The sequence below is a fragment of the Pseudophryne corroboree genome, chromosome 10, assembly GCF_028390025.1.
Source record: "Pseudophryne corroboree isolate aPseCor3 chromosome 10, aPseCor3.hap2, whole genome shotgun sequence".
Lineage (NCBI taxonomy): Eukaryota > Metazoa > Chordata > Amphibia > Anura > Myobatrachidae > Pseudophryne > Pseudophryne corroboree.
The window spans coordinates 28,264,791-28,290,988 of NC_086453.1; the positions used below are offsets into that span (position 1 = coordinate 28,264,791).

The 26,198-nt window shown below is 43.7% G+C and overlaps 1 protein-coding gene across 2 annotated transcripts in view; it reads left to right on the top strand.

Annotated features, from left to right (window-relative positions):
- LOC134966921 (mucin-5B-like) overlaps positions 1–26,198 on the top strand; it is a 52,128-nt gene that overhangs the window by 15,861 nt on the left and 10,069 nt on the right. The window contains exons 1-3 of one of the 2 annotated variants that reach the window (XM_063943939.1): positions 13,682–13,759; positions 16,932–17,010; positions 19,623–19,658. In XM_063943939.1, coding sequence (XP_063800009.1) covers positions 16,971–17,010; positions 19,623–19,658 — 76 coding nt within the window. In that variant the 5' untranslated portion in view covers positions 13,682–13,759; positions 16,932–16,970. Of the gene's footprint in view, positions 1–13,681; positions 13,760–16,931; positions 17,011–19,622; positions 19,659–26,198 lie in introns of those variants that run through there. The other variant, XM_063943940.1, reaches the window with a different exon arrangement.

A 26,198-nucleotide genomic window follows, 5' to 3' on the forward strand; every position in this document is an offset into this window, starting at 1 on the left:
TACTGTATATTATTGACAGTGACCTGAAAAAGATTGAGGGGTCTATTTACTAAGCCTTGGATGGAGATAAAGTACCAGCCAATTGGCTCCTAACTGTAATTTTTCAAACACAGCCTCTAACATGGCAGTTAGAAGCTGATTGGCTACGATTTTGGGCGACATGTACTAAGCAGTGATAAAAGTGGAGAAGTTGACCATGGCAATCAATCAGCGTCCCTGTATACTTTTATAGTATGCAAATTATAAAAGTTACGTCAATGCTGATTGGTTGCCATGGACAACTTCTCCTCTGGCTTCCTTCTCCACTTTAATCACTGCTTAGTACATCTCCCCCTTTATCTCCGTCCACTGTATCTCCATCCTTGGCTTAGTAAATAATAGAGATGAGCGGATTTGGTTTCCTAAGAACCGAACCCCACCGGACTTCACTACCTGAGCTCGGAAACCAGAACGAGGCAAAATGTCATCATCTTGCTGTCGGATTCTCGCTGGGTTTGGATTCCATATAAGAAGCCGCGCGTCGCTGCCATTTTCACTCTGGCATTGGAGAGTGTAGAGAGAGGACGTGTCTCCGTCCTCAGTGTCCTGCATCACTACAGTGGTAGTGTCTTGTGATGCATCAGTCCAGTCACAGTGGTGGTGTCCTCTGCTGCCATATGTCCAGTGCTGCTGTATAAGTCCAGTCCAGTGGTGGTGTATTGTGCTGCATCAGTTCAGTGGTGGTGTATTGTGCTGCATCATTAGTCAAGTCACAGTGGTGGTTTCCCCTGCTACCATATGGCCAGTACTGCTGTATAAGTCCAGTCCATTGCAGTGGTGCTGTGTTGTACTGCATCAGTACAGTGGTAGTGTCCAGTGGTACTGCCGTATATGTCCAGTAGTACTGCCGTATATGTCCGGTGGTTCTGCCGTATATGTCCAGTGGTACTGCCGTATAAATCCAGTCCAGTGATATTGCCGTATATATGTCCAGTGGTACTACCATATAATTCCAGTGATACTGCCGTATATGTCCAGTGGTACTGCCGTATAAATCCAGTGGTACTGGCGTATAAATTCAGTCCAGTGATACTGCCATATATATCCAGTGGTACTGCCATATAATTCCAGTGATAATGCCGCATATATCCAGTGGTACGGCCATATAAATAAAGTGGTACTGGTGTATAAATACAGTCCAGTGATACTGTAGTATATGTCCAGTGGTACTGCCATATAATTCCAGTGATACTGCCATATATGTCCAGTGGTACTGCCGTATAAATCCAGTGGTACTGGCGTATATGTCCAGTAGTACTGCCGTATAATTCCAGTGATACTGCTGTATATGTCCAGTGGTACTGGCGTATAAATCCAGTGGTACTGGTGTATAAATCCAGTCCAGTGATATTGCCGTATATGTCCAGTGGTACTACCATATAATTCCAGTGATACTGCCGTATATGTCCAGTGGTACTGCTATATAAATTCAGTGGTACTGGCATATTAATCCAGTCCAGTGATACTGCCGTATAATTCCAGTGATACTGTCGTATATGTCCAGTGGTACTGCCATATAATTCCAGTGGTACTGCCGTATAATTCCAGTGTTACTGCCGTATAATTCCAGTGGTACTGCCATATATGTCCAGTGGTACTGCTATATAAATTCAGTGGTACTGGCATATTAATCCAGTCCAGTGATACTGCCGTAAAATTCCAGTGATACTGTTGTATATGTCCAGTGGTACTGCCGTATAATTCCAGTGATACTGCCATATATGTCCAGTGGTACTGCTATATAAATCCAGTGGTACTGGCGTATATGTCCAGTAGTACTGCCGTATAATTCCAGTGATACTGCCGTATATGTCCAGTGGTACTGGCGTATAAATACAGTGGTACTGGCGTATAAATCCAGTCCAGTGATATTGCCGTATATGTCCAGTGGTACTACCATATAATTCCAGTGATACTGCCGTATATGTCCAGTGGTACTGCTATATAAATTCAGTGGTACTGGCATATTAATCCAGTCCAGTGATACTGCCGTATAATTCCAGTGATACTGTTGTGTATGTCCAGTGGTACTGCCATATAATTCCAGTGGTACTGCCGTATAATTCCAGTGGTACTGCCGTATAATTCCAGTGGTACTGCCATATATGTCCAGTGGTACTGCTATATAAATTCAGTGGTACTGGCATATTAATCCAGTCCAGTGATACTGCCGTATAATTCCAGTGATACTGTCGTATATGTCCAGTGGTACTGCCATATAATTCCAGTGGTACTGCCGTATAATTCCAGTGGTACTGCCGTATAAGTCCAGTCAAGTGGTGCTGCCATATAAGTTCAGTGGTGCTGTCCTGTGCTGTATATTACTTACTCCAAATAAAGGGCTTATTAATATTTAATCCAACTAATTTTTACAGGGTTTGCCCTGTGTGGTATAGAGGTACACTCTCCTGTTCTGCATATTGTTATATAACTCCAGAAAAACAATGGAGAACAAAAATTTGGAGGATTAAATAGGGAAATATCAAGAACCACTTTCTCCTAATGCTGCTGCTGCTGCTGTTGTTGCTGCTGGGAGTCGATCGTCATCCCAGAGGGGAAGTCGGAAGACCACTTGTACTACTTCAACTAAGCAACTGTCTGTCCTTTGCGAGGAAGATGAAATATGACAGCAGTCACCTTGTTGCAAAGCGAATTACTGAGGCCATAACAACTATGCTGGTGTTAGACGTGGATCTGCTAACCGCGATTAGTGCAGTGGGATTGCAGTGCCACTCCTAGATGGGCCAGGTGTTTGTGCCGCACACGTGTCGCTTAGCTTAGTCATACAGCTTCCTCATTGCACCTCTTTTACTTCTTTGCATGATGTGCTGTTTGGGGACTAGTATTTTTAAGTGCCATCCTGTCTGCAACAGCAGTGCCACTCCTAGATGGGCCAGGTGTTTGTGCCGCACTCTTGTGTCGCTTAGCTTAGTCATACAGCTACCTCATTGCACCTCTTTTACTTCTTTGCATGATGTGCTGTTTGGGGACTAGTATTTTTAAGTGCCATCCTGTCTGCAATGGCAGTGCCACTCCTAGATGGGCCAGGTGTTTGTGCCGCACATTTGTGTCGCTTAGCTTAGTCATACAGCCAAAGAAGGAATTGTGGAATCTATAGTGAGCGCTATTCTCCTTAAGGAAGTTGCAATCAAGATGAGTCCTACAGGAGGATCCCATTTTGAAAGAACATTTACCCAAAATGCCAAAATGTATCTATAGACGAGCACCGGATAGGAGATAGTGATAGTTTATCATCTTTTTGTACCCATCTTAATGCTAATCATTTCAATATTTTATTAACTTTTCAGACCAGTGAACAGACGGTCTCCTTTCTGGATTTAAATATTTATATAAAGGATAATGTTTTGTCCACACGTATATTCAGAAAGGAAACCGATTCAAACTCCTATATTGATGTGACCAGCCAACATCATCAAAAATGGTTAGAGGGAATACCATTGGGTCAATTTAAAAGAATAAAAATAAACTGTACAGAGGAAGAAGTATGTCAAGCAGAGATTGAGTTTGTCAGTGAACGTTTTAGAAATAAAGGCTATCCCGCAAGAAATATTCCAAACGCAAAAGCGAAAGTAAATGAGATCAATAATGATGATCTCCTTAAGTCAAATAAGAAAACCCTTAAAGATGATTCTTCTTTACCATGGGCATTTATATGTCAATATGGATCCCATTTTAGAATATTGGAAAAAAGTATACAAAGAAACTGGAGAGTCCTACAGGAGGATCCCATTTTGAAAGAACATTTATCCAAAATGGCAAAATGTATCTATAGACGAGCACCGTCACTTAAAGACAAACTTCTTAAAAGCACCTTATATGAATCTAAAACCACCAGTGAGAGAACAAAGGGTTTCATAGATGTGGCTCATGAATGATGTGTCGCTCAACAAGTAATTCTTTTAATTCCAGAAAAACCTCCACATTTGAGTTGAAAAATAAAACATATACCATAAATAGCTTCATCACCTGTCACTCTAGGAATATAATTTATCTAATCGAGTGCATGTGTGGACTACTATATATAGGAAAGACCACCTGTAATTTAAAAACCCGTATGTGCAGAGCATATTTATAAACATAAAAAAGGACAATTAAATCATCCATTATCACAACATTTTAAAATGTCACACAATAACTGCAAATTCAACATTAAAAGGTTTATTGGTATAGACCAAATAATAGAATCAAGAAGACAAAGAGAGGTCGATATGCGCTTAGCGAAAAAAGAAATGGAATGGATATATACTTTAAACACTTTGGTTCCAAATGGTTTGAATTCAGATTTCGAACTAAAGTGGTTTATGATGTAATGGATTTTAAACTATGTTTGTACCTTTATCATTATGTTTTCTCTAAATTGTCTTTTTATTCCATTCCTTTGCATGATCAAATATGGAAACAACGTTGCCGTTAGGGAAGGACTTCATGGGAATACTAAGTACCAAGTAGATAAGTAGGCAACTTGTATTTCCATTATTACTTCTGAAATCAATCCTCCATCCTGCTTATAACATCAGGAAGATTCATATCCACCCTGAAGGTATAATAGTATCTACATTGAAGCCTAATGCACATTTCCTGATCGGATGTGGAACGCAACACCATGAATTGAACCGCATAAGATTCTCTTCCTATCTTCTATTGATGTTTGTAACTAGTGGAACGCATGTTTCCGGTTCCGATCGAGAGGTGGAACGCAAGTTGCCAGGACCAATAATTTCTTCTACTTCCGCTGACAATCGCGGCCGGTGGAACGCATACTTCCGGTTCCAGTCGGGTGGTGGAATGTAAACCGTGGGAACTACAAAATTTGGTATTTCCGGATCAGGACCTCGAATAGGGCTGTAGCAAACACTTTCACATATGCACTTGAAAAAGGATGACCTATCCGAAACGCATTGTGCTAATTCCGGGACTTTATTCTTCTTGGACTCTCACCGGTCTGCTGTATCCATCTGCATTGGGCAAAGTGTGTGGTGTGTTGCTGGGCTGCCTGCTGGAAACCCACCTTTTCAACATCAAGGCACACACCACATACTCAAAATGGTATGAGCTAGAGATGAGCGCCGGAAATTTTTCGGGTTTTGTGTTTTGGTTTTGGGTTCGGTTCCGCGGCCGTGTTTTGGGTTCGACCGCGTTTTGGCAAAACCTCACCGAATTTTTTTTGTCGGATTCGGGTGTGTTTTGGATTCGGGTGTTTTTTTAAAAAAACCCTAAAAAACAGCTTAAATCATAGAATTTGGGGGTAATTTTGATCCCAAAGTATTATTAACCTCAAAAAACATAATTTACACTCATTTTCAGCCTATTCTGAACACATCACACCTCACAATATTATTTTTAGTCCTAAAATTTGCACCGAGGTCGCTGTGTGAGTAAGATAAGCGACCCTAGTGGCCGACACAAACACCGGGCCCATCTAGGAGTGGCACTGCAGTGTCACGCAGGATGGCCCTTCCAAAAAACCCTCCCCAAACAGCACATGACGCAAAGAAAAAAAGAGGCGCAATGAGGTAGCTGACTGTGTGAGTAAGATTAGCGACCCTAGTGGCCGACACAAACACCGGGCACATCTAGGAGTGGCACTGCAGTGTCACGCAGGATGTCCCTTCCAAAAAACCCTCCCCAAACAGCACATGACGCAAAGAAAAAAAGAGGCGCAATGAGGTAGCTGTGTGAGTAAGATTAGCGACCCTAGTGGCCGACACAAACACCGGGCCCATCTAGGAGTGGCACTGTAGTGTCACGCAGGATGTCCCTTCCAAAAAACCCTCCCCAATCAGCACATGATGCAAAGAAAAAGAAAAGAAAAAAGAGGTGCAAGATGGAATTATCCTTGGGCCCTCCCACCCACCCTTATGTTGTATAAACAAAACAGGACATGCACACTTTAACCAACCCATCATTTCAGTGACAGGGTCTGCCACACGACTGTGACTGATATGACGGGTTGGTTTGGACCCCCCCCAAAAAAGAAGCAATTAATCTCTCCTTGCACAAACTGGCTCTACAGAGGCAAGATGTCCACCTCATCTTCACCCTCCGATATATCACCGTGTACATCCCCCTCCTCACAGATTATCAATTCGTCCCCACTGGAATCCACCATCTCAGCTCCCTGTGTACTTTGTGGAGGCAATTGCTGCTGGTCAATGTCTCCGCGGAGGAATTGATTATAATTCATTTTAATGAACATCATCTTCTCCACATTTTCTGGATGTAACCTCGTACGCCGATTGCTGACAAGGTGAGCGGCGGCACTAAACACTCTTTCGGAGTACACACTTGTGGGAGGGCAACTTAGGTAGAATAAAGCCAGTTTGTGCAAGGGCCTCCAAATTGCCTCTTTTTCCTGCCAGTATAAGTACGGACTGTGTGACGTGCCTACTTGGATGCGGTCACTCATATAATCCTCCACCATTCTATCAATGTTGAGAGAATCATATGCAGTGACAGTAGACGACATGTCCGTAATCGTTGTCAGGTCCTTCAGTCCGGACCAGATGTCAGCATCAGCAGTCGCTCCAGACTGCCCTGCATCACCGCCAGCGGGTGGGCTCGGAATTCTGAGCCTTTTCCTCGCACCCCCAGTTGCGGGAGAATGTGAAGGAGGAGATGTTGACAGGTCGCGTTCCGCTTGACTTGACAATTTTGTCACCAGCAGGTCTTTCAACCCCAGCAGACCTGTGTCTGCCGGAAAGAGAGATCCAAGGTAGGCTTTAAATCTAGGATCGAGCACGGTGGCCAAAATGTAGTGCTCTGATTTCAACAGATTGACCACCCGTGAATCCTTGTTAAGCGAATTAAGGGCTGCATCCACAAGTCCCACATGCCTAGCGGAATCGCTCCGTGTTAGCTCCTTCTTCAATGCCTCCAGCTTCTTCTGCAAAAGCCTGATGAGGGGAATGACCTGACTCAGGCTGGCAGTGTCTGAACTGACTTCACGTGTGGCAAGTTCAAAGGGCATCAGAACCTTGCACAACGTTGAAATCATTCTCCACTGCACTTGAGACAGGTGCATTCCACCTACTATATCGTGCTCAATTGTATAGGCTTGAATGGCCTTTTGCTGCTCCTCCAACCTCTGAAGCATATAGAGGGTTGAATTCCACCTCGTTACCACTTCTTGCTTCAGATGATGGCAGGGCAGGTTCAGTAGTTTTTGGTGGTGCTCCAGTTTTCTGTACGTGGTGCCTGTACGCCGAAAGTGTCCCGCAATTCTTCTGGCCACCGACAGCATCTCTTGCACGCCCCTGTCGTTTTTTAAAAAATTCTGCACCACCAAATTCAAGGTATGTGCAAAACATGGGACGTGCTGGAATTGGCCCAGATTTAATGCACACACAATATTGCTGGCGTTGTCCGATGCCACAAATCCACAGGAGAGTCCAATTGGGGTAAGCCATTCCGCGATGATCTTCCTCAGTTGCCGTAAGAGGTTTTCAGCTGTGTGCGTATTCTGGAAAGCGGTGATACAAAGCGTAGCCTGCCTAGGAAAGAGTTGGCGTTTGCGAGATGCTGCTACTGGTGCCGCCGCTGCTGTTCTTGCGGCGGGAGTCCATACATCTACCCAGTGGGCTGTCACAGTCATATAGTCCTGACCCTGCCCTGCTCCACTTGTCCACATGTCCGTGGTTAAGTGGACATTGGGTACAGCTGCATTTTTTAGGACACTGGTGACTCTTTTTCTGAGGTCTGTGTACATTTTCGGTATCGCCTGCCTAGAGAAATGGAACCTAGATGGTATTTGGTACCGGGGACACAGTACCTCCAACAAGTCTCTAGTTGGCTCTGCAGTAATGATGGATACCGGAACCACGTTTCTCACCACCCAGGATGCCAAGGCCTCAGTTATCCGCTTTGCAGTAGGATGACTGCTGTGATATTTCATCTTCCTCGCAAAGGACTGTTGAACAGTCAATTGCTTACTGGAAGTAGTACAAGTGGGCTTACGACTTCCCCTCTGGGATGACCATCGACTCCCAGCGGCAACAACAGCAGCGCCAGCAGCAGTAGGCGTTACACGCAAGGATGCATCGGAGGAATCCCAGGCAGGAGAGGACTCGTCAGACTTGCCAGTGACATGGCCTGCAGGACTATTGGCATTCCTGGGGAAGGAGGAAATTGACACTGAGGGAGTTGGTGGGGTGGTTTGCGTGAGCTTGGTTACAAGAGGAAGGGATTTACTGGTCAGTGGACTGCTTCCGCTGTCACCCAAAGTTTTTGAACTTGTCACTGACTTATTATGAATGCGCTGCAGGTGACGTATAAGGGAGGATGTTCCGAGGTGGTTAACGTCCTTACCCCTACTTATTACAGCTTGACAAAGGGAACACACGGCTTGACACCTGTTGTCCGCATTTCTGGTGAAATACCTCCACACCGAAGAGCTGATTTTTTTGGTATTTTCACCTGGCATGTCAACGGCCATATTCCTCCCACGGACAACAGGTGTCTCCCCGGGTGCCTGACTTAAACAAACCACCTCACCATCAGAATCCTCCTGGTCAATTTCCTCCCCAGCGCCAGCAACACCCATATCCTCCTCATCCTGGTGTACTTCAACACTGACATCTTCAATCTGACTATCAGGAACTGGACTGCGGGTGCTCCTTCCAGCACTTGCAGGGGGCATGCAAATAGTGGAAGGCGCATGCTCTTCACGTCCAGTGTTGGGAAGGTCAGGCATCGCAAACGACACAATTGGACTCTCCTTGTGGATTTGGGATTTCAAAGAACGCACAGTTCTTTGCGGTGCTTTTGCCAGCTTGAGTCTTTTCAGTTTTCTAGCGAGAGGCTGAGTGCTTCCATCCTCATGTGAAGCTGAACCACTAGCCATGAACATAGGCCAGGGCCTCAGCCGTTCCTTGCCACTCCGTGTGGTAAATGGCATATTGGCAAGTTTACGCTTCTCCTCCGACAATTTTATTTTAGGTTTTGGAGTCCTTTTTTTTCTGATATTTGGTGTTTTGGATTTGACATGCTCTGTACTATGACATTGGGCATCGGCCTTGGCAGACGACGTTGCTGGCATTTCATCGTCTCGGCCATGACTAGTGGCAGCAGCTTCAGCACGAGGTGGAAGTGGATCTTGATCTTTCCCTAATTTTGGAACCTCAACTTTTTTGTTCTCCATATTTTATAGGCAGAACTAAAAGGCACCTCAGGTAAACAATGGAGATGGATGGATTGGATACTAGTATACAATTATGGACGGACTGCCACGGTTAGGTGGTATAAAAAAACCACGGTTAGGTGGTATATATTATAATAATAATACAATTATGGATGGACGGACTGCCTGCCGACTGCCGACACAGAGGTAGCCACAGCCGTGAACTACCGCACTGTACACTGGTTGATAAAGAGATAGTAGTATACTCGTAACAACTAGTATGACACTATGACGACGGTATAAAGAATGAAAAAAAAACCACGGTTAGGTGGTATATATTATAATAATAATACAATTATGGATGGACGGACTGCCTGCCGACTGCCGACACAGAGGTAGCCACAGCCGTGAACTACCGCACTGTACACTGGTTGATAAAGAGATAGTAGTATACTCGTAACAACTAGTATGACACTATGACGACGGTATAAAGAATGAAAAAAAAACCACGGTTAGGTGGTATATATTATAATAATAATACAATTATGGATGGACGGACTGCCTGCCGACTGCCGACACAGAGGTAGCCACAGCCGTGAACTACCGCACTGTACACTGGTTGATAAAGAGATAGTAGTATACTCGTAACAACTAGTATGACACTATGACGACGGTATAAAGAATGAAAAAAAAACCACGGTTAGGTGGTATATATTATAATAATAATACAATTATGGATGGACGGACTGCCTGCCGACTGCCGACACAGAGGTAGCCACAGCCGTGAACTACCGCACTGTACACTGGTTGATAAAGAGATAGTAGTATACTCGTAACAACTAGTATGACACTATGACGACGGTATAAAGAATGAAAAAAAAACCACGGTTAGGTGGTATATATTATAATAATAATACAATTATGGATGGACGGACTGCCTGCCGACTGCCGACACAGAGGTAGCCACAGCCGTGAACTACCGCACTGTACACTGGTTGATAAAGAGATAGTAGTATACTCGTAACAACTAGTATGACACTATGACGGTATAAAGAATGAAAAAAAAACCACGGTTAGGTGGTATATATTATAATAATAATACAATTATGGATGGACGGACTGCCTGCCGACTGCCGACACAGAGGTAGCCACAGCCGTGAACTACCGCACTGTACACTGGTTGATAAAGAGATAGTAGTATACTCGTAACAATTAGGATGACACTATGACGGTATAAAGAATGAAAAAAAAACCACGGTTAGGTGGTAGGTATATAATAATAAATAATACAATTCTGGTCGGACGGACTGCCTGCCGTGTGCCGACACAGAGGTAGCCACAGCCGTGAACTACCGCACTGTACACTGGTTGATAAAGAGATAGTAGTATACTCGTAACAATTAGGATGACACTATGACGGTATAAAGAATGAAAAAAAAACCACGGTTAGGTGGTAGGTATATAATAATAAATAATACAATTCTGGTCGGACGGACTGCCTGCCGTGTGCCGACACAGAGGTAGCCACAGCCGTGAACTACCGCACTGTACACTGGTTGATAAAGAGATAGTAGTATACTCGTAACAATTAGGATGACACTATGACGGTATAAAGAATGAAAAAAAAACCACGGTTAGGTGGTAGGTATATAATAATAAATAATACAATTCTGGTCGGACGGACTGCCTGCCGTGTGCCGACACAGAGGTAGCCACAGCCGTGAACTACCGCACTGTACACTGGTTGATAAAGAGATAGTAGTATACTCGTAACAATTAGGATGACACTATGACGGTATAAAGAATGAAAAAAAAACCACGGTTAGGTGGTAGGTATATAATAATAAATAATACAATTCTGGTCGGACGGACTGCCTGCCGTGTGCCGACACAGAGGTAGCCACAGCCGTGAACTACCGCACTGTACACTGGTTGATAAAGAGATAGTAGTATACTCGTAACAATTAGGATGACACTATGACGGTATAAAGAATGAAAAAAAAACCACGGTTAGGTGGTAGGTATATAATAATAAATAATACAATTCTGGTCGGACGGACTGCCTGCCGTGTGCCGACACAGAGGTAGCCACAGCCGTGAACTACCGCACTGTACTGTGTCTGCTGCTAATATAGACTGGTTGATATTTAAAGAGATATTAGTAGTATACAACAATACTATACTGGTGGTCAGGCACTGGTCACCACTCCTGCAGCAAAAGTGTGCACTGTTAATTAATATAATTGTACTCCTGGCTCCTGCTAACAACCTGCAGTGCTCCCCAGTCTCCCCCACAATTAATTATAAGCTTTTAATTTATACATTGATGACTGTGCAGCACACTGGGCTGAGCTGAGTGCACACAGACTGAGTCACACTGTGTGACTGACTGTGCTGTGTATCATTTTTTTTTTCAGGCAGAGAACGGATATAGCAGAGAGAAGTGAACGGATATATTATATTAAATAAAAGTTAACTAGCTGCTGCACTGGTCACTGACTGTGGTAAACTAACTCTGTCTGCGACTCTGCACAATCTCTCTCTATCTAATCTATCTATCTCTATTCTAATGGAGAGGACGCCAGACACGTCCTCTCCCTATCAATCTCAATGCACGAGTGAAAATGGCGGCGACGCGCGGCTCCTTATATAGAATCCGAGTCTCGCGATAGAATCCGAGCCTCGCGAGAATCCGACAGCGTCATGATGACGTTCGGGCGCGCTCGGGTTAACCGAGCAAGGCGGGAAGATCCGAGTCGCTCGGACCCGTGGAAAAAAAAGTGAAGTTCGTGCGGGTTCGGATTCAAAGAAACCGAACCCGCTCATCTCTAGTATGAGCCAGAGGTTCTGCACTTGAAAATAATCTGAGTACATAGACTGTCCTTGAATGTTTACAAGCCATTGTTTACTAAAAGGTTCTGTGCAATATATTGTCTTTTATTTTTATGTACTGTTTGTTAAATCCATGTTTCATGTGCACTGTGTCACTTTATAATCATGGATACTTGACTAAATAAATTACATATCTTTTTGTCATAAATAGACTTTGTTTACATCGTGATTGCAACTTCCTTAAGGATAATAGCGCTTACTATAGATATCACAATCCCTTCTTTTGCATATTTTAATATTTTGGCACGGGTGTTTGTGCCTATTTGTTATCTCAATAGTTTGCACAAATTTTCCCTTAAAGTGCACACCATCCCACCAAACCACTATTTAGATTAGTCATACAGTGACCTGGGTGCAACCTTTTGGCCTAAAAACAATGGGGGTCATTCCGAGTTGTTCGCTCGGTATTTTTTTCTCGCAACGGAGCGATTAGTCGCTAATGCGCATGCGCAATGTCCGCAGTGCGACTGCGCCAAGTAAATTTGCTATGCAGTTAGGTATTTTACTCACGGCATTACGAGGTTTTTCCTTCGTTCTGGTGATCGGAGTGTGATTGACAGGAAGTGGGTGTTTCTGGGCGGAAACTGGCCGTGTTATGGGTGTGTGTGAAAAAACGCTACCGTTTCTGGGAAAAACGCAGGAGTGGCCGGAGAAACGGAGGAGTGTCTGGGCGAACGCTGGGTGTGTTTGTGACGTCAAACCAGGAACGACAAGCACTGAACTGATCGCAGATGCCGAGTAAGTCTGGAGCTACTCAGAAACTGCTAAGAAGTGTCTATTCGCAATTCTGCTAATCTTTCGTTCGCAAATTTGATAAGCTAAGATTCACTCCCAGTAGGCGGCGGCTTAGCGTGTGCAAAGCTGCTAAAAGCAGCTTGCGAGCGAACAACTCGGAATGACCCCCAATATTGTGAGGTGTGAGGTGTTCAGAGTAGACTGGAAATGAGTGGAAATGAATGCTATTGAGGTTAATAATACCGTAGGATCAAAATTACCACCAAATTCTGTGTTTTTAGCAGTTTTTATGTTATTTTAAAAAATCAGCTAGATCCAAAACCAAAACACGAAAGGGTGGTTTTGGCAAAACCAATCCAGATGCAAAACACGAACATGGAACCGGAACCAAAACCAAAACACGAAAAGTGCCCGCCGCACATCTCTAGTAAATAGAGCCCTAATGTTTTTGACCAGAAGACAAACATACAGTAAGACTACTTACTTTGAGGGATAAAAGAGCAAGAGAGCACCTAATAATACCATATAAGCCTTAATAAGCTGTAAAAACAAAGTGCACAGTGATGCAGAAATAGTGGACCTGTTGTGGTTGGGTCTGGTACGCTCCATATCATACTAATGGAAACTAAACGTTCTTGGACTGCAAACATGGCATCTTAGGTTTTGTAAAACTCTGGAAATAACCTATTTTTCTTAATCTTTATGCAAATGTATGGGTGTGTACAATGTATAGTAGCAGGACATAGATAATTGGTTGCTCTTACAACATGCTAACAAATAATACTAGGGCACATTGTGGGTGTGTGTAACACAGGAGGGTGTGCAAGCTCTTTAAGAAGGAAATACATGATTAAATAATGAATACAGTTGATGTGTACCACCTATTCCTGGCTCATATAAATATAGCTCACCTGCCACAGATGTAGACAGAGCATCCCAGAAGCTGGATCCTGACTGGTAAGGTGGAACATATATCATTATCATTCTCTTTTGAACTTTTATTGTTGCTGATTTTTATCGTATTGTAGGTAATTTAGGAAAGTGTGATCTGATCCCAACATAACCAGGTACTCCAGGGAATGAGGAATATCAACGGCTGTCTTCAGAAATGAAGTGTCTGCAGTCAACCTTCTAAGCAAAGCCCCAATCTGTTGCAATCTTCATTAGGCAATCACAATACAGTGCTCATTGGTGGCCAGTAAACATTATAGAACACATTTGGGTGAATCGTATGAAAAGCAGACTTCAATGTGATGTTTAGTATAGTATAGTATAGTATGGTGTAGTGTCTTGTACTGTATATATAGGAATCTCCATTCTGGTGGCTATTGTATGGTAGGACCTTTCATCTGATGGTGTGCTAGGACTTCCAATATGGCAGATTAAAGTGGTTTATGAAATCTCAGCAATGAAAGCTCTCATTCATCCTTGAGGAGTGGTACTGTACATTGGAACCCAAGACAAATGTGGCCCACAAAGCCTTGCTTAGGTCCATACCACAAGGCTCCCTTTTTCTGACAATCTCTGGGGCTGGGTAAGGTGGTCCATCCTGCATTTCTATGATGTCATTACTGGGCATATACATATTTTATCCTGTTGAGACATGTCTTCTTTGTCACAAGTCTGTACCTAACACTAATAGAGACAGATTGGAAGGATAGCCACATGGGTCTGTATACATATTATAGTATGGAGAACCTGCTCCAAATAATGAAAAACAGTCTGATGTTCATATGTGGGGAAGACCAGGACTACACAATGGGGTATACTTACTAAGCATTGGTTAGCTACTAAGCATGTTTTGAGTGTTATCTGGTCAATCAGGAGGAGAGGAATACACTTATAGTGACAGAAATGACTATGTTTTATATAATGAGATTAATACTGTTACATTGATAATTCTATTGTGTGAGAGAAATACCTTTTTGTACTAAATATATTAGTGGGAAAAGGTTTCTTTCATTTTATTAAGAGAGCAATATTATGCATTCATTATCTGAAAGTGGCAAAATTTATTGCTATTTAAAAATGTTTTTATTGGTGAGGGCAGCATCTTATGTGATTAACTTTTTTATGTAGCCACAAAATAATAAATGCTTCCATTGTCATTAAATACATTTTCAAACACAGTTAACAATTTATTAAGTTTGTCCCTTTAATCTAAGTAATAATAATAAGATTGCTCTCAATGAAATGAAACAATAATTTCCCTTACTAACCTATTACTAAAATACTATTTCCTTCATAAGAGAATATCAACGTCTATCTATCTATCTATCTATCTATCTATCTATCTATCTATCTATCTATCTATCTATCTATCTATCTATCTATCTATCTATCTATCTATCGTATCTATCTATCTATCTATCTATCTATCTATCTATCTATCTATCTATCTATCATCTATCTATCTATTATCATTATTCAATACATAATGTGTGCATAATTTGCCATGCAGCAAATGTATTTTGATTCTACTGCTTCTGATCGATTAAATTGGATCCAGTCAGCATTATGGCGGTCAGGATGCCAGCAGTTGAAATTCCGAGGCCGGAATTCTGACAATAGTCAGAAGATCGACTCTAGGATCCCAGACATGGATCACAATGCTGGAGCCGGAATCCCGGCTGCCGCATCCTGATCTTAAGTAAGCTGGGGCAGATTAGGAAAAGGCTGCTGGGGGGGAGAGGGGGTTTAGGCTGCGGGGAGATGGTTAGGGTTAGGCTGCAAGGAGGGAGGGTTAGGTTAAGGCACTAAGAAGGGGGATTAGGCACTAAGAGGGGGTAGTTAGGATGAGAAGAGGTGGTTAGGGTTAGGCTGCAGGCAGTAGTGGATCTTGCTACGGGCACACAGGATTTTTGCCCGGGGCGCCGCCTTCCAGAGGCCGCCGCTGCTGTGGCAAGAGCCGTTGTGTTGCCCCCCCCGGTGCCTGTACTGCTGTGTGGTGCGAGCGGCACTTAGACACTAGGGGTCATGATTGACCTCTAGTGTCTATGCGGTTCTATGGGAGAGACATCATGACGTCTCTCCCATAGATCAGAGGAGCGGCGCCAGCGGCCAGAGATGGAGGGCAGCAGCGGTCGGGCATCAGGAGTGGGGATGGTAAGTATTAATTTTTTTTTAACGCGGCACAAATGGGGGCAATACTACTGGGGCAGCAAACGGGGGCAGTACTACTGGGGCCACAAATTGGGGCAATACTACTTGGGCCACAAACGGGGGCATACTACTGGGGGCACATTGACCACACCCCTTTATGAAGCCACGCCCCTATTTTTGCCCAGGGCGCCACAAGGGCTAGAACCGGCACTGGCTGTAGGGAGGGAGGGCTAGGCTAATGCACTATGAAGGGGGGTTAGGCACTAAAGGGGGGGTGGTTAGGCTGCGTTGAGAGAGGGTTATGGTTAGGCACCTTTGGGGAGCATCATTACTTCTAAAAATCTCGTACTTTAGTCAATATACCCCTTAGTCACAAACAAATGGTCAATGCTTTTCAATTGCACATGTGTCTAAGTAGCTAAGAAGTCACACAGCACATGTGTCCTATGGTGTGTACGCACAGAGTCACAGTAGTGACTGAGATGCATAGTCTCTGAAATGTATTGGGCAGTGACTGGCAGGTGGTTATTCACTCAGACGCACGAAAATGCACTGCCTCATACTGTAGGTGTGTTATTGGAGAGTATTGTTCATGTTGCACAACGGGTTGCAAATTCAGATCACTTATATTGGAGGCAATATACTGATGGAGAATCTGCACCTAGTATGGGGCAGGTGTTAGTTTCAGTGGTGCATCCGACGGTTGCTTCTAAAGATACACCAAACGGGATTGTTGCTTCTAAAGATGCTCAGAGTGGGCATCTCAGTTCTCAGTCCAAGAAAAAGTCTGATACTAGTATTAGCATAAAGTCACAGATGCTACTACAACAGAAGACAGTAAAGTGTCCACAGCAGTGTGCGACTCTGGATCAGCCCTTTATAATACTGTATTTACAGTATAATATTAGTGTTTTATAGATGACACTGCTTTCTAGTGTGATAGTACATGCTGTCTATGCTGGATGTTTAGGCTGAAATTTGTATTCACTATTATTTACAGTAGTACTTTTGTCTTGTTATTTATTAGTGAACTGTTGGCAACTTACCCCAGACGTCTATCTCAGATATGGGCTTCTTGACATTCACAGCGTTTTTTATCATTACAAGTAAGTACAGTGTTTCCTTAACTAAGTTATTATCTACCTTGTGTTTTTTTCTGTGTCAATTATCGTTATGTTTCACATGACATTGTTTCCTGGCAACCCACTGTATGGTGTCATTGCCGGCACACATGGCTGGTGAACAGAGATCCCTGTTGCCCACCCATGTGGCAGTTAGAGGTCCACATGGCTTTGAGGGAGTAGCAGTCGTGAAGTCTCAGCTCCTGCAATGCCAGAGATACAAGAAACCACTTATGTGATACTAGTAGTCGGATTCCTGTGACTTCTCCGTTGTCCAGATATACGTATGATTTGCCTGCAATGACCACAGTTGGCAAATATTGTACAGTATGTATACATAGCTTTAATGTTCTGTGTGACTGGAGGAGTTGAGGGCACACATTAGGTCCAAAAATGTGTCAAGATAGCCACTACTGCTCTAGATTTTGTAATTTTATTTATAAATGATTTTAAGTTTACTCGAAAATGTTTAAGCAATGTTATTCATCCATATAGTGCCAACATACACAGGTGTTGTGCAATTTAAGTAGAAATTAAATAAATATTTGTATACGTTTTTATATAAGCTTACATCTTCTCAGGGGGAGAACAGCATATTGTAGGACCCCATAGCAGAATTTGGGCATGGTCAAAGAATTGCCAATCTAGTATCCTGGAATCATGTGCAGGGGTGGCTGATGCATTAAATACTTTACTGGAGACTGAGCATGTGCCTGACACAAACATGCTGAGACGGGCCCTGTGGGGATCATAGGGAAGCACTACCTGTTCTGATGACCTCCTGGACCCATAGTGGTCAAACCATTAGCCTTGGTGGTAATTTCACCGCTGCACATTCCTCTAATTACATCTAATTTTTTTATAAATCTTTAGCCGATTAATCTCTCATGTGATTTAACACATAAAAATGTTATCAGCTGCTTCTCCCCATTCTCATATAAATAACTGTCTATGAAGGTTCAACAAAGAAGAATATGCTATTGTACAGGGCTGCCATCAAGCATTGTGGGGCCTGGTACTGACAAAATAGGCAGGCCCGTCTCACCCTTCTTGAACCTCCGGTGTGTCTGGTAAGGTCTCCGGTGTCTGCAGCACTGGCTGCACTTCTCTGCCGTACCTTGCTTCAAGGGAAATGTGTTCTTTTTTATGGCAAATTATATTTGATAGACGAAAGGGTTGAATTTTTCAACAAAAGAATCTACCTAACCTATAAATGGGTAGGGACAGAGACACACATGAGTAAGGACAAAGGGTATGAGCCAGGGATTGACTGGGGCTCCAATTCGGCCCTGGTATTTGTGATGTACACCTGCATGCCGGAGGGCGGCGGCACGCACTTCCCAGGGGCACGTGGACATGACGCACGGAGGCATGCTGTGAGTTAGGGAGAGTGGACTCGCGGCACGCACCCATTACCATGGAAATGCACATCCCGGTGGGCACGCGAACATGATGCATGGGGGTGTGCCGCGAGTCAGGGGGTATGGAATTGCGGCAAGCCCCCATTTCCATGGAAACACACAGATCAGAGAGCCAGAGGCTGTGCTGTGCGCGGCCTTCCTGGCTCTCTGTGGGACCGTACTGGCCCATCTGCCCATCGGCCCTTCTGGCTTATGCCACAATTGCCATATGTGCAGTCCGGCCCTGGTAGGGGCAGAAGCAGACATGGGTAGGGGCAGAGGCAGACATGGGTATGGAAAAATTCACACGTGGGTAGGGGCAGTGGCACACATGGGTTGGAGCAGAGGTACCCATGGGTAAAGGCAGAAGCACACATGGGTAGGGGCAGAGGCACACATGGGTAAGGGCAGAGGCACACATGGGTAAGGGCAGAGGCACACATGGGTTGGGGCAGAGGCACACATGGGTAAAGACAGAAGCACACATGGGTAGGGGCAGAGGCACACATGGGTATGGAAAAAAGCAGACATGGGTAGGTGCAGAGGAACACATGGGTAGGTACAGAGGCATACAGGGGTTGAGGCAGAGGCACACACATGGGTAGGCAGACGGAGACACAAACAAAGCTAGTGATAAAGGGTAAATACAAAGGCAGAGACAGACAGTGGGTGACAACTACGGGCACGCAGGGGGATGATGTCAGGGAGAAGCAGACACAGACTGTTAGACAGACAAGCAGTGAGAGTCCACATCAGAGCAGAATGCAGAGCAACCAGACAAATAAGTGAAAATCAGTCATGAATTATTCAGTCCAGAAAATGGGAGAGATTAGAGGTGGAGTCACTGGCCAGACAAAAGAATGAAAATAGAGGAGGGGGTGGGCTTTGGTTGTGCTTTAAGTCGGTGCTTGGTTAGCAGTGCTGTTCTGCTATGTATAATATAGCCGCGCGCTTCCTAATTACAGCAAGTATCAGCCACAGGACCCTTCTCCTGCTCCACGGGTTACCCTGCTGGAAAACCAATATGCATTATGTAGCACATCCTCATGTATTTACTCCCTATTTCCCTCTTACATATCTGTCTGTTATTACCCAGTCTCATTGTATTTAATAAATGTATATCTTGGTGTTACTGCTTCCTACAGACATATGTTAACATTCAGTGACTGAATATTAATACAGATCTTTTTCTTCCAGTCTTCTGGCAACAGGTTGATTGTGCTACAACAGCAAGTAAGTGAAATGTGTTACTTTAAAAGCTATGTTGTAATAATTATAAAATACTATTAAAGTTTAAAGGCGAGTCTCTGGTGAGTGTGGCTGATGTTTTAAAGAGGCAGTTATGTAAAAGACAAAACCAATCTGGTTTTGCCTTTTAAATGATTAGCCCTTTAAAACAGGGAACTTGCTGATGCCATCATCCTGCAGCCTATTTCATGACCCCCCCAGACCTTTATTGGGTTACATGTACAGGATAAACTCAAAGGTATTTTGCAAATAGATTAATTATCTTATTTGCAGTTACATGTTAGATACAGCCTCTGGGTGAGTGCATCTAGCACTTACAGCTCCACAGGTCCAGTGATATCTCCATCTGGACCTACCTCCACATCATCAACCAGACATTATGTGTTATAAGTGGAGCAGGCCACTAGCTCTTCACTATTAAGTAAGTGCTTTAAATGCTGACACATAGTATAGGGGTAATATTTGCAAAATAACCTTTTGATGCCTGAATTTAGAGCTAGAAACAGGTGTATTTACGGGAATATATATATATATATATATATATATATATAAAACCAAAGAAATCAGGTGGCACTCACAGACTTGTAGTTTGTAGTGAAAACAAACTTCACTCCGTGAAGAAATTTATTGTGAAACAGGTAACGTTTCGGGGACGTATCCCCTTCCTCAAACAATTCAACAATGCGAAATACAGTGTATAAATACTATAAAATGACCCCACTTACCCCCACCGTCACGACTCCCAGCTGCGTGGACCACGGCGTGTCTCGGCGTCTCCCGGCCCGCACTTCCGGCTTCGACGTCACCGCCCAACCGGAAGTGACACGTTCAGGCTTCGCCGGTCACCATGGCAACGCGCTGGGAGCCCTGTGGATACAAACAAAACATGGCACAAATTCATCAATATAAAAACACTGAACATATGTAAAAAAAATGACACACTTCTCAACAGCGCTCACTTGGAGCTAGAGTGTCAATAAAAATGTGCATATAATGATCAAACATAACACAAAAAGATATAGACATCTAAAATCCTAAATAATCGTTTAAAACCCACTTAACAGAACCAGTCTGGTGCAGATGAACCTGGTATATAGACTATGCTCACGTGTGACAAATATCACTGGGTAACACGGGACATGGATGGCTCAATTAATGGGGGAACCATGATATCTATCAATAGGCTGTTCTCCTGAACATTACCCCACTGAGTGTAATAACTATACAAAAACCATGTGATAAGACTGTGCAAGACATGCTCACTCTAAGACATGATTAATTAGCAGGGACTGATTTCTTGTGAAGAACATTTTTCTAAAAAGATGTAAACATTAGTATATGGACTCACATGAATCTTAAATGACCTAGAGGAAGTTAATTAGTCCTAGGGACTCATTTAGTCCTCTGGGGGCTAGACAATCCAGGCGAAAAATCCACCTGGATTCTAGCTGTAACAATTTTTTCCCCCAGTCACCACCCCTTATGGACGCTGGAACGTGATCAATGGCCCTATATCTTAAGCTTGCCAACGTGTGGTGCTGTGTGGCAAAATGCCTAGCTACAGGTTGGTCACTGGTCCCTGATACTAGGGCTGCCCGTATGGCGGACCTATGTTGGGTAAGTCTAACCTTCAATTGGCATTCCGTTTTGCCCACATAATAGAGCCCACAAGGGCACACTATTATGTAGATCACGAACCGGGAAGTGCAGGTGAGTGGCCACCTAATTTTCAGTCGTTGGCCCGTATGGGGATGAGGAAAGGTTTCGCCCACTAGGAAAAATGAGCATGTCGTGCACCCCAGACATTTAAAACATCTGTTTTCTTACTTAAAAAATGCTTGGGTGCACTCTTGGCGTCAAAGCCCGTAATGTCGGTCTTGACAACCAAATCCTTCAAATTTTTCCCTCTCGCAAAGCTCGCCATGAGTCTGCTGTTTTGAAAACATTTTAAATCAGGGTCCGTGGTGACCATTTGCCACATGCCCCTGACTTGCTTAACCAGAGCGGGACTGTTGGCGTTATACTCAGTCACCCATGGAATGGTCTCCCTGGGCAGTGTTTTGTGGCGCTGCTTGGTGCGTTTCTGAAAATTATTCAGAGCTCTATCTCGTGCTTTTTTAAGTTCTGATAATGCATATCCTCTCTCACTGAATTTCATTATCATCTCTTCTAGCTGCACCTCACGTGTGGTGGGATTGGTATTATTTCTGCAAACCCTAAGGAGTTGAGAATAGGGCAAACTGCGGATCATTGCTTTGGGGTGGGAGCTCTCTGCCCGGAGAACGGTATTGCGATCCGTGGGTTTTTTATAAAGGGCTGTCTCAACTCGCCCCTCTACCAACTGAATCCGAACATCCAGATAGCAGATGTCAGTTTTGCTCAATGTCCAAGTCAATTTAATAGGACCATTAGTGTTGTTGTGTTTCGAAATGATCGATATTAGTTTTTGTATGTCATCATTCCACAGGATCAGGAGGTCGTCGATGTAGCGGAAATAAAGTAAAATTTTACTTGAAACATTCACGTCTACAAAGAACAAATCCCACTCCACCTCCCACATAAAACAATTGGCAAACGATGGGGCCACTGGGGACCCCATCGAGCAGCCCGTTAGTTGTCTGTAAAACTTCCCATTAAATAAAAAGAAATTATGCGTCAATGTGAAGGTAAGCAGCTCAATAAACAGATCGATATCAGGACCCGCATAGAGGCCATTGCCCGTGATCAGCCGTCTAACCGCCTCCAACCCAGCCTCATGGGGGATACATGAGTCAAGAAACAAAGACACATTTCTGCAGCCATGTATTCAAGCCACTTTTTCTTATTTAAAGGATACTAACATGTTGTTAGAGAGATTAGCTGGGTTAGGACTAGTTCCCAGTGAAACCACCATGGTAACATTGGACGTGACCAGCCTCTATACATGTATCCCCCATGAGTCTGGGTTGGAGGCGGTTAGACGGCTGATCACGGGCAATGGCCTCTATGCGGGTCCTGATATCGATCTGTTTATTGAGCTGCTCACCTTCACATTGACGCATAATTTCTTTTTATTTAATGGGAAGTTTTACAGACAACTAACGGGCTGCTCGATGGGGTCCCCAGTGGCCCCATCGTTTGCCAATTGTTTTATGTGGGAGGTGGAGCGGGATTTGTTCTTTGTAGACGTGAATATTTCAAGTAAAATTTTACTTTATTTCCGCTACATCGACGACCTCCTGATCCTGTGGAATGATGACATACAAAAACTAATATCAATCATTTCGAAACACAACAACACTAATGGTCCTATTAAATTGACTTGGACATTGAGCAAAACTGACATCAGCTATCTGGATGTTCGGATTCAGTTGGTAGAGGGGCGAGTTGAGACAGCCCTTTATAAAAAACCCACGGATCGCAATACCCTTCTCCGGGCAGAGAGCTCCCACCCCAAAGCAATGATCCGCAGTTTGCCCTATTCTCAACTCCTTAGGGTTTGCAGAAATAATACCAATCCCACCACACGTGAGGTGCAGCTAGAAGAGATGATAATGAAATTCAGTGAGAGAGGATATGCATTATCAGAACTTAAAAAAGCACGAGATAGAGCTCTGAATAATTTTCAGAAACGCACCAAGCAGCGCCACAAAACACTGCCCAGGGAGACCATTCCATGGGTGACTGAGTATAACGCCAACAGTCCCGCTCTGGTTAAGCAAGTCAGGGGCATGTGGCAAATGGTCACCACGGACCCTGATTTAAAATGTTTTCAAAACAGCAGACTCATGGCGAGCTTTGCGAGAGGGAAAAATTTGAAGGACTTGGTTGTCAAGACCGACATTACGGGCTTTGACGCCAAGAGTGCACCCAAGCATTTTTTTAAGTAAGAAAAACGGATGTTTTAAATGTCTGGGGTGCATGACATGCTCATTTTTCCTAGTGGGCGAAACCTTTCCTCATCCCCATACGGGCCAACGACTGAAAATTAGGTGGCCACTCACCTGCACTTCCCGGTTCGTGATCTACATAATAGTGTGCCCTTGTGGGCTCTATTATGTGGGCAAAACGGAATGCCAATTGAAGGTTAGACTTACCCAACATAGGTCCGCCATACGGGCAGCCCTAGTATCAGGGACCAGTGACCAACCTGTGGCTAGGCATTTTGCCACACAGCACCACACGTTGGCAAGCTTAAGATATAGGGCCATTGATCACGTTCCAGCGTCCATAAGGGGTGGTGACCGGGGGAAAAAATTGTTACAGCTAGAATCCAGGTGGATTTTTCGCCTGGATTGTCTAGCCCCCAGAGGACTAAATGAGTCCCTAGGACTAATTAACTTCCTCTAGGTCATTTAAGATTCATGTGAGTCCATATACTAATGTTTACATCTTTTTAGAAAAATGTTCTTCACAAGAAATCAGTCCCTGCTAATTAATCATGTCTTAGAGTGAGCATGTCTTGCACAGTCTTATCACATGGTTTTTGTATAGTTATTACACTCAGTGAGGTAATGTTCAGGAGAACAGCCTATTGATAGATATCATGGTTCCCCCATTAATTGAGCCATCCATGTCCCGTGTTACCCAGTGATATTTGTCACACGTGAGCATAGTCTATATACCAGGTTCATCTGCACCAGACTGGTTCTGTTAAGTGGGTTTTAAACGATTATTTAAGATTTTAGATGTCTATATCTTTTTGTGTTATGTTTGATCATTATATGCACGTTTTTATTGACACTCTAGCTCCAAGTGAGCGCTGTTGAGAAGTGTGTCATTTTTTTACATATGTTCAGTGTTTTTATATTGATGAATTTGTGCCATGTTTTGTTTGTATCCACAGGGCTCCCAGCGCGTTGCCATGGTGACCGGCGAAGCCTGAACGTGTCACTTCCGGTTGGGCGGTGACGTCGAAGCCGGAAGTGCGGGCCGGGAGACGCCGAGACACGCCGTGGTCCACGCAGCTGGGAGTCGTGATGGTGGGGGTAAGTGGGGTCATTTTATAGTATTTATACACTGTATTTCGCATTGTTGAATTGTCTGAGGAAGGGGATACGTCCCCGAAACGTTACCTGTTTCACAATAAATTTCTTCACGGAGTGAAGTTTGTTTTCACTACAAGCTACAAGTCTGTGAGTGCCACCTGATTTCTTTGGTTCTACATTGGTAGGCCTGCCGGTCCACAAGGAAGGGCACCACAGCCAGTTGTTTTGGAGGAGTGACGGGGCAATTCTGGGAAATATATATATATATATATATATATATATATATACACCTTGCATCACATTTTAAGCTGTGTAAATCGGGTGTGTACAGCCTCTTGATTAACTTTCGCATGTCCCATTTGAGATGCTTATATATTTGTGTTTCATATTTTATATATGGTCCTTTCCAAGCATAATTGCTGCACCTATACAAAAGTCTGCAGTTTGTGAGTTGATGATGATTTGAAGATAAATTGAGCCTTTCATGTGTGTACATTAAAAGACCGAAAACAAACTTATGTTCAAATTAGCTGCTTTGTGTCTTTCTTCACATTTAACACCTTGATGACAAAGTCAACAGAAGTGGAAATATCCTTTAACTCCTTTGTGGCTGAAGATTATTTTCAGAATTAGAATGGAACCATTTTTTGCATTGACTTCAGTAATACACAGGGAAAAAAACTTCTAATGCTACAATAATCCTAAAGTCAATTAGAACACTGGATAAAGCACTGTTAAATTACTAATAAGAAATCCACATTGGTCCAAAGGACTTCTAGTATGAACTCCAGAAAATCCCACTTCAAATATAGATTGGCAAAATGAATGTTCCCTCTACAGTAATTTATTCTACAGCAGGCATCAGAGATTAAAAAGGTTCACAGTAAACTTTTATCTGGTACAGTATCAGACTGTCACAAAATTCATAAGCCGTATGTAAACTGTGTTATCTGACTTTGTTATTGTCACAGCGCAGCCGAACCTGGCTCTCACTTACCAGATTCGGCAGTACTGGGGTCCTGGCCGGCGATGGACAGCAGGCTGGGAGTCCTGGTACCCGCTGCTGTGCTCTCTTCTCCGGGCTTCCCCTCCTCTAGCAGCTTCACTGCACAAGTGACCATGACTTTCTATAGTGTTGTGCATGCCGCTCTGTGTAAAGATTTAAAGGGCCAGAAATGCCAAAAAGGGTGGTCTTTGTTGGTGCAGGGATTGGGTTTAACCTATAAAAAGAAGTTCCTGTTCCAGTGTATGGGCTCATACCTTGCTCCAGCATTCATGACCTCGGCTATTTCTAGTGACCCATCTCTGCCTCATCCCTTGGTACTGTATTGGGTAATTCCTGGTTTGACTTCTGCTTTCCTTGTGACCTGATTCTGCTTTCTCCTGGTACTTCACTGTCTGATTGGTTCTGACCTGGCTTGTCGGCTACACTGTGTACGCCTGAATATGTTCTTCTAGCTACACTCTAGAGGAAGCCAGTATCTGTAAAGAGAACCTGGGCAGAGAGCTGCAACCTGCTTTTCAGGTTCAGTTAAGTCCATAGCCCCTTATTGGGGAC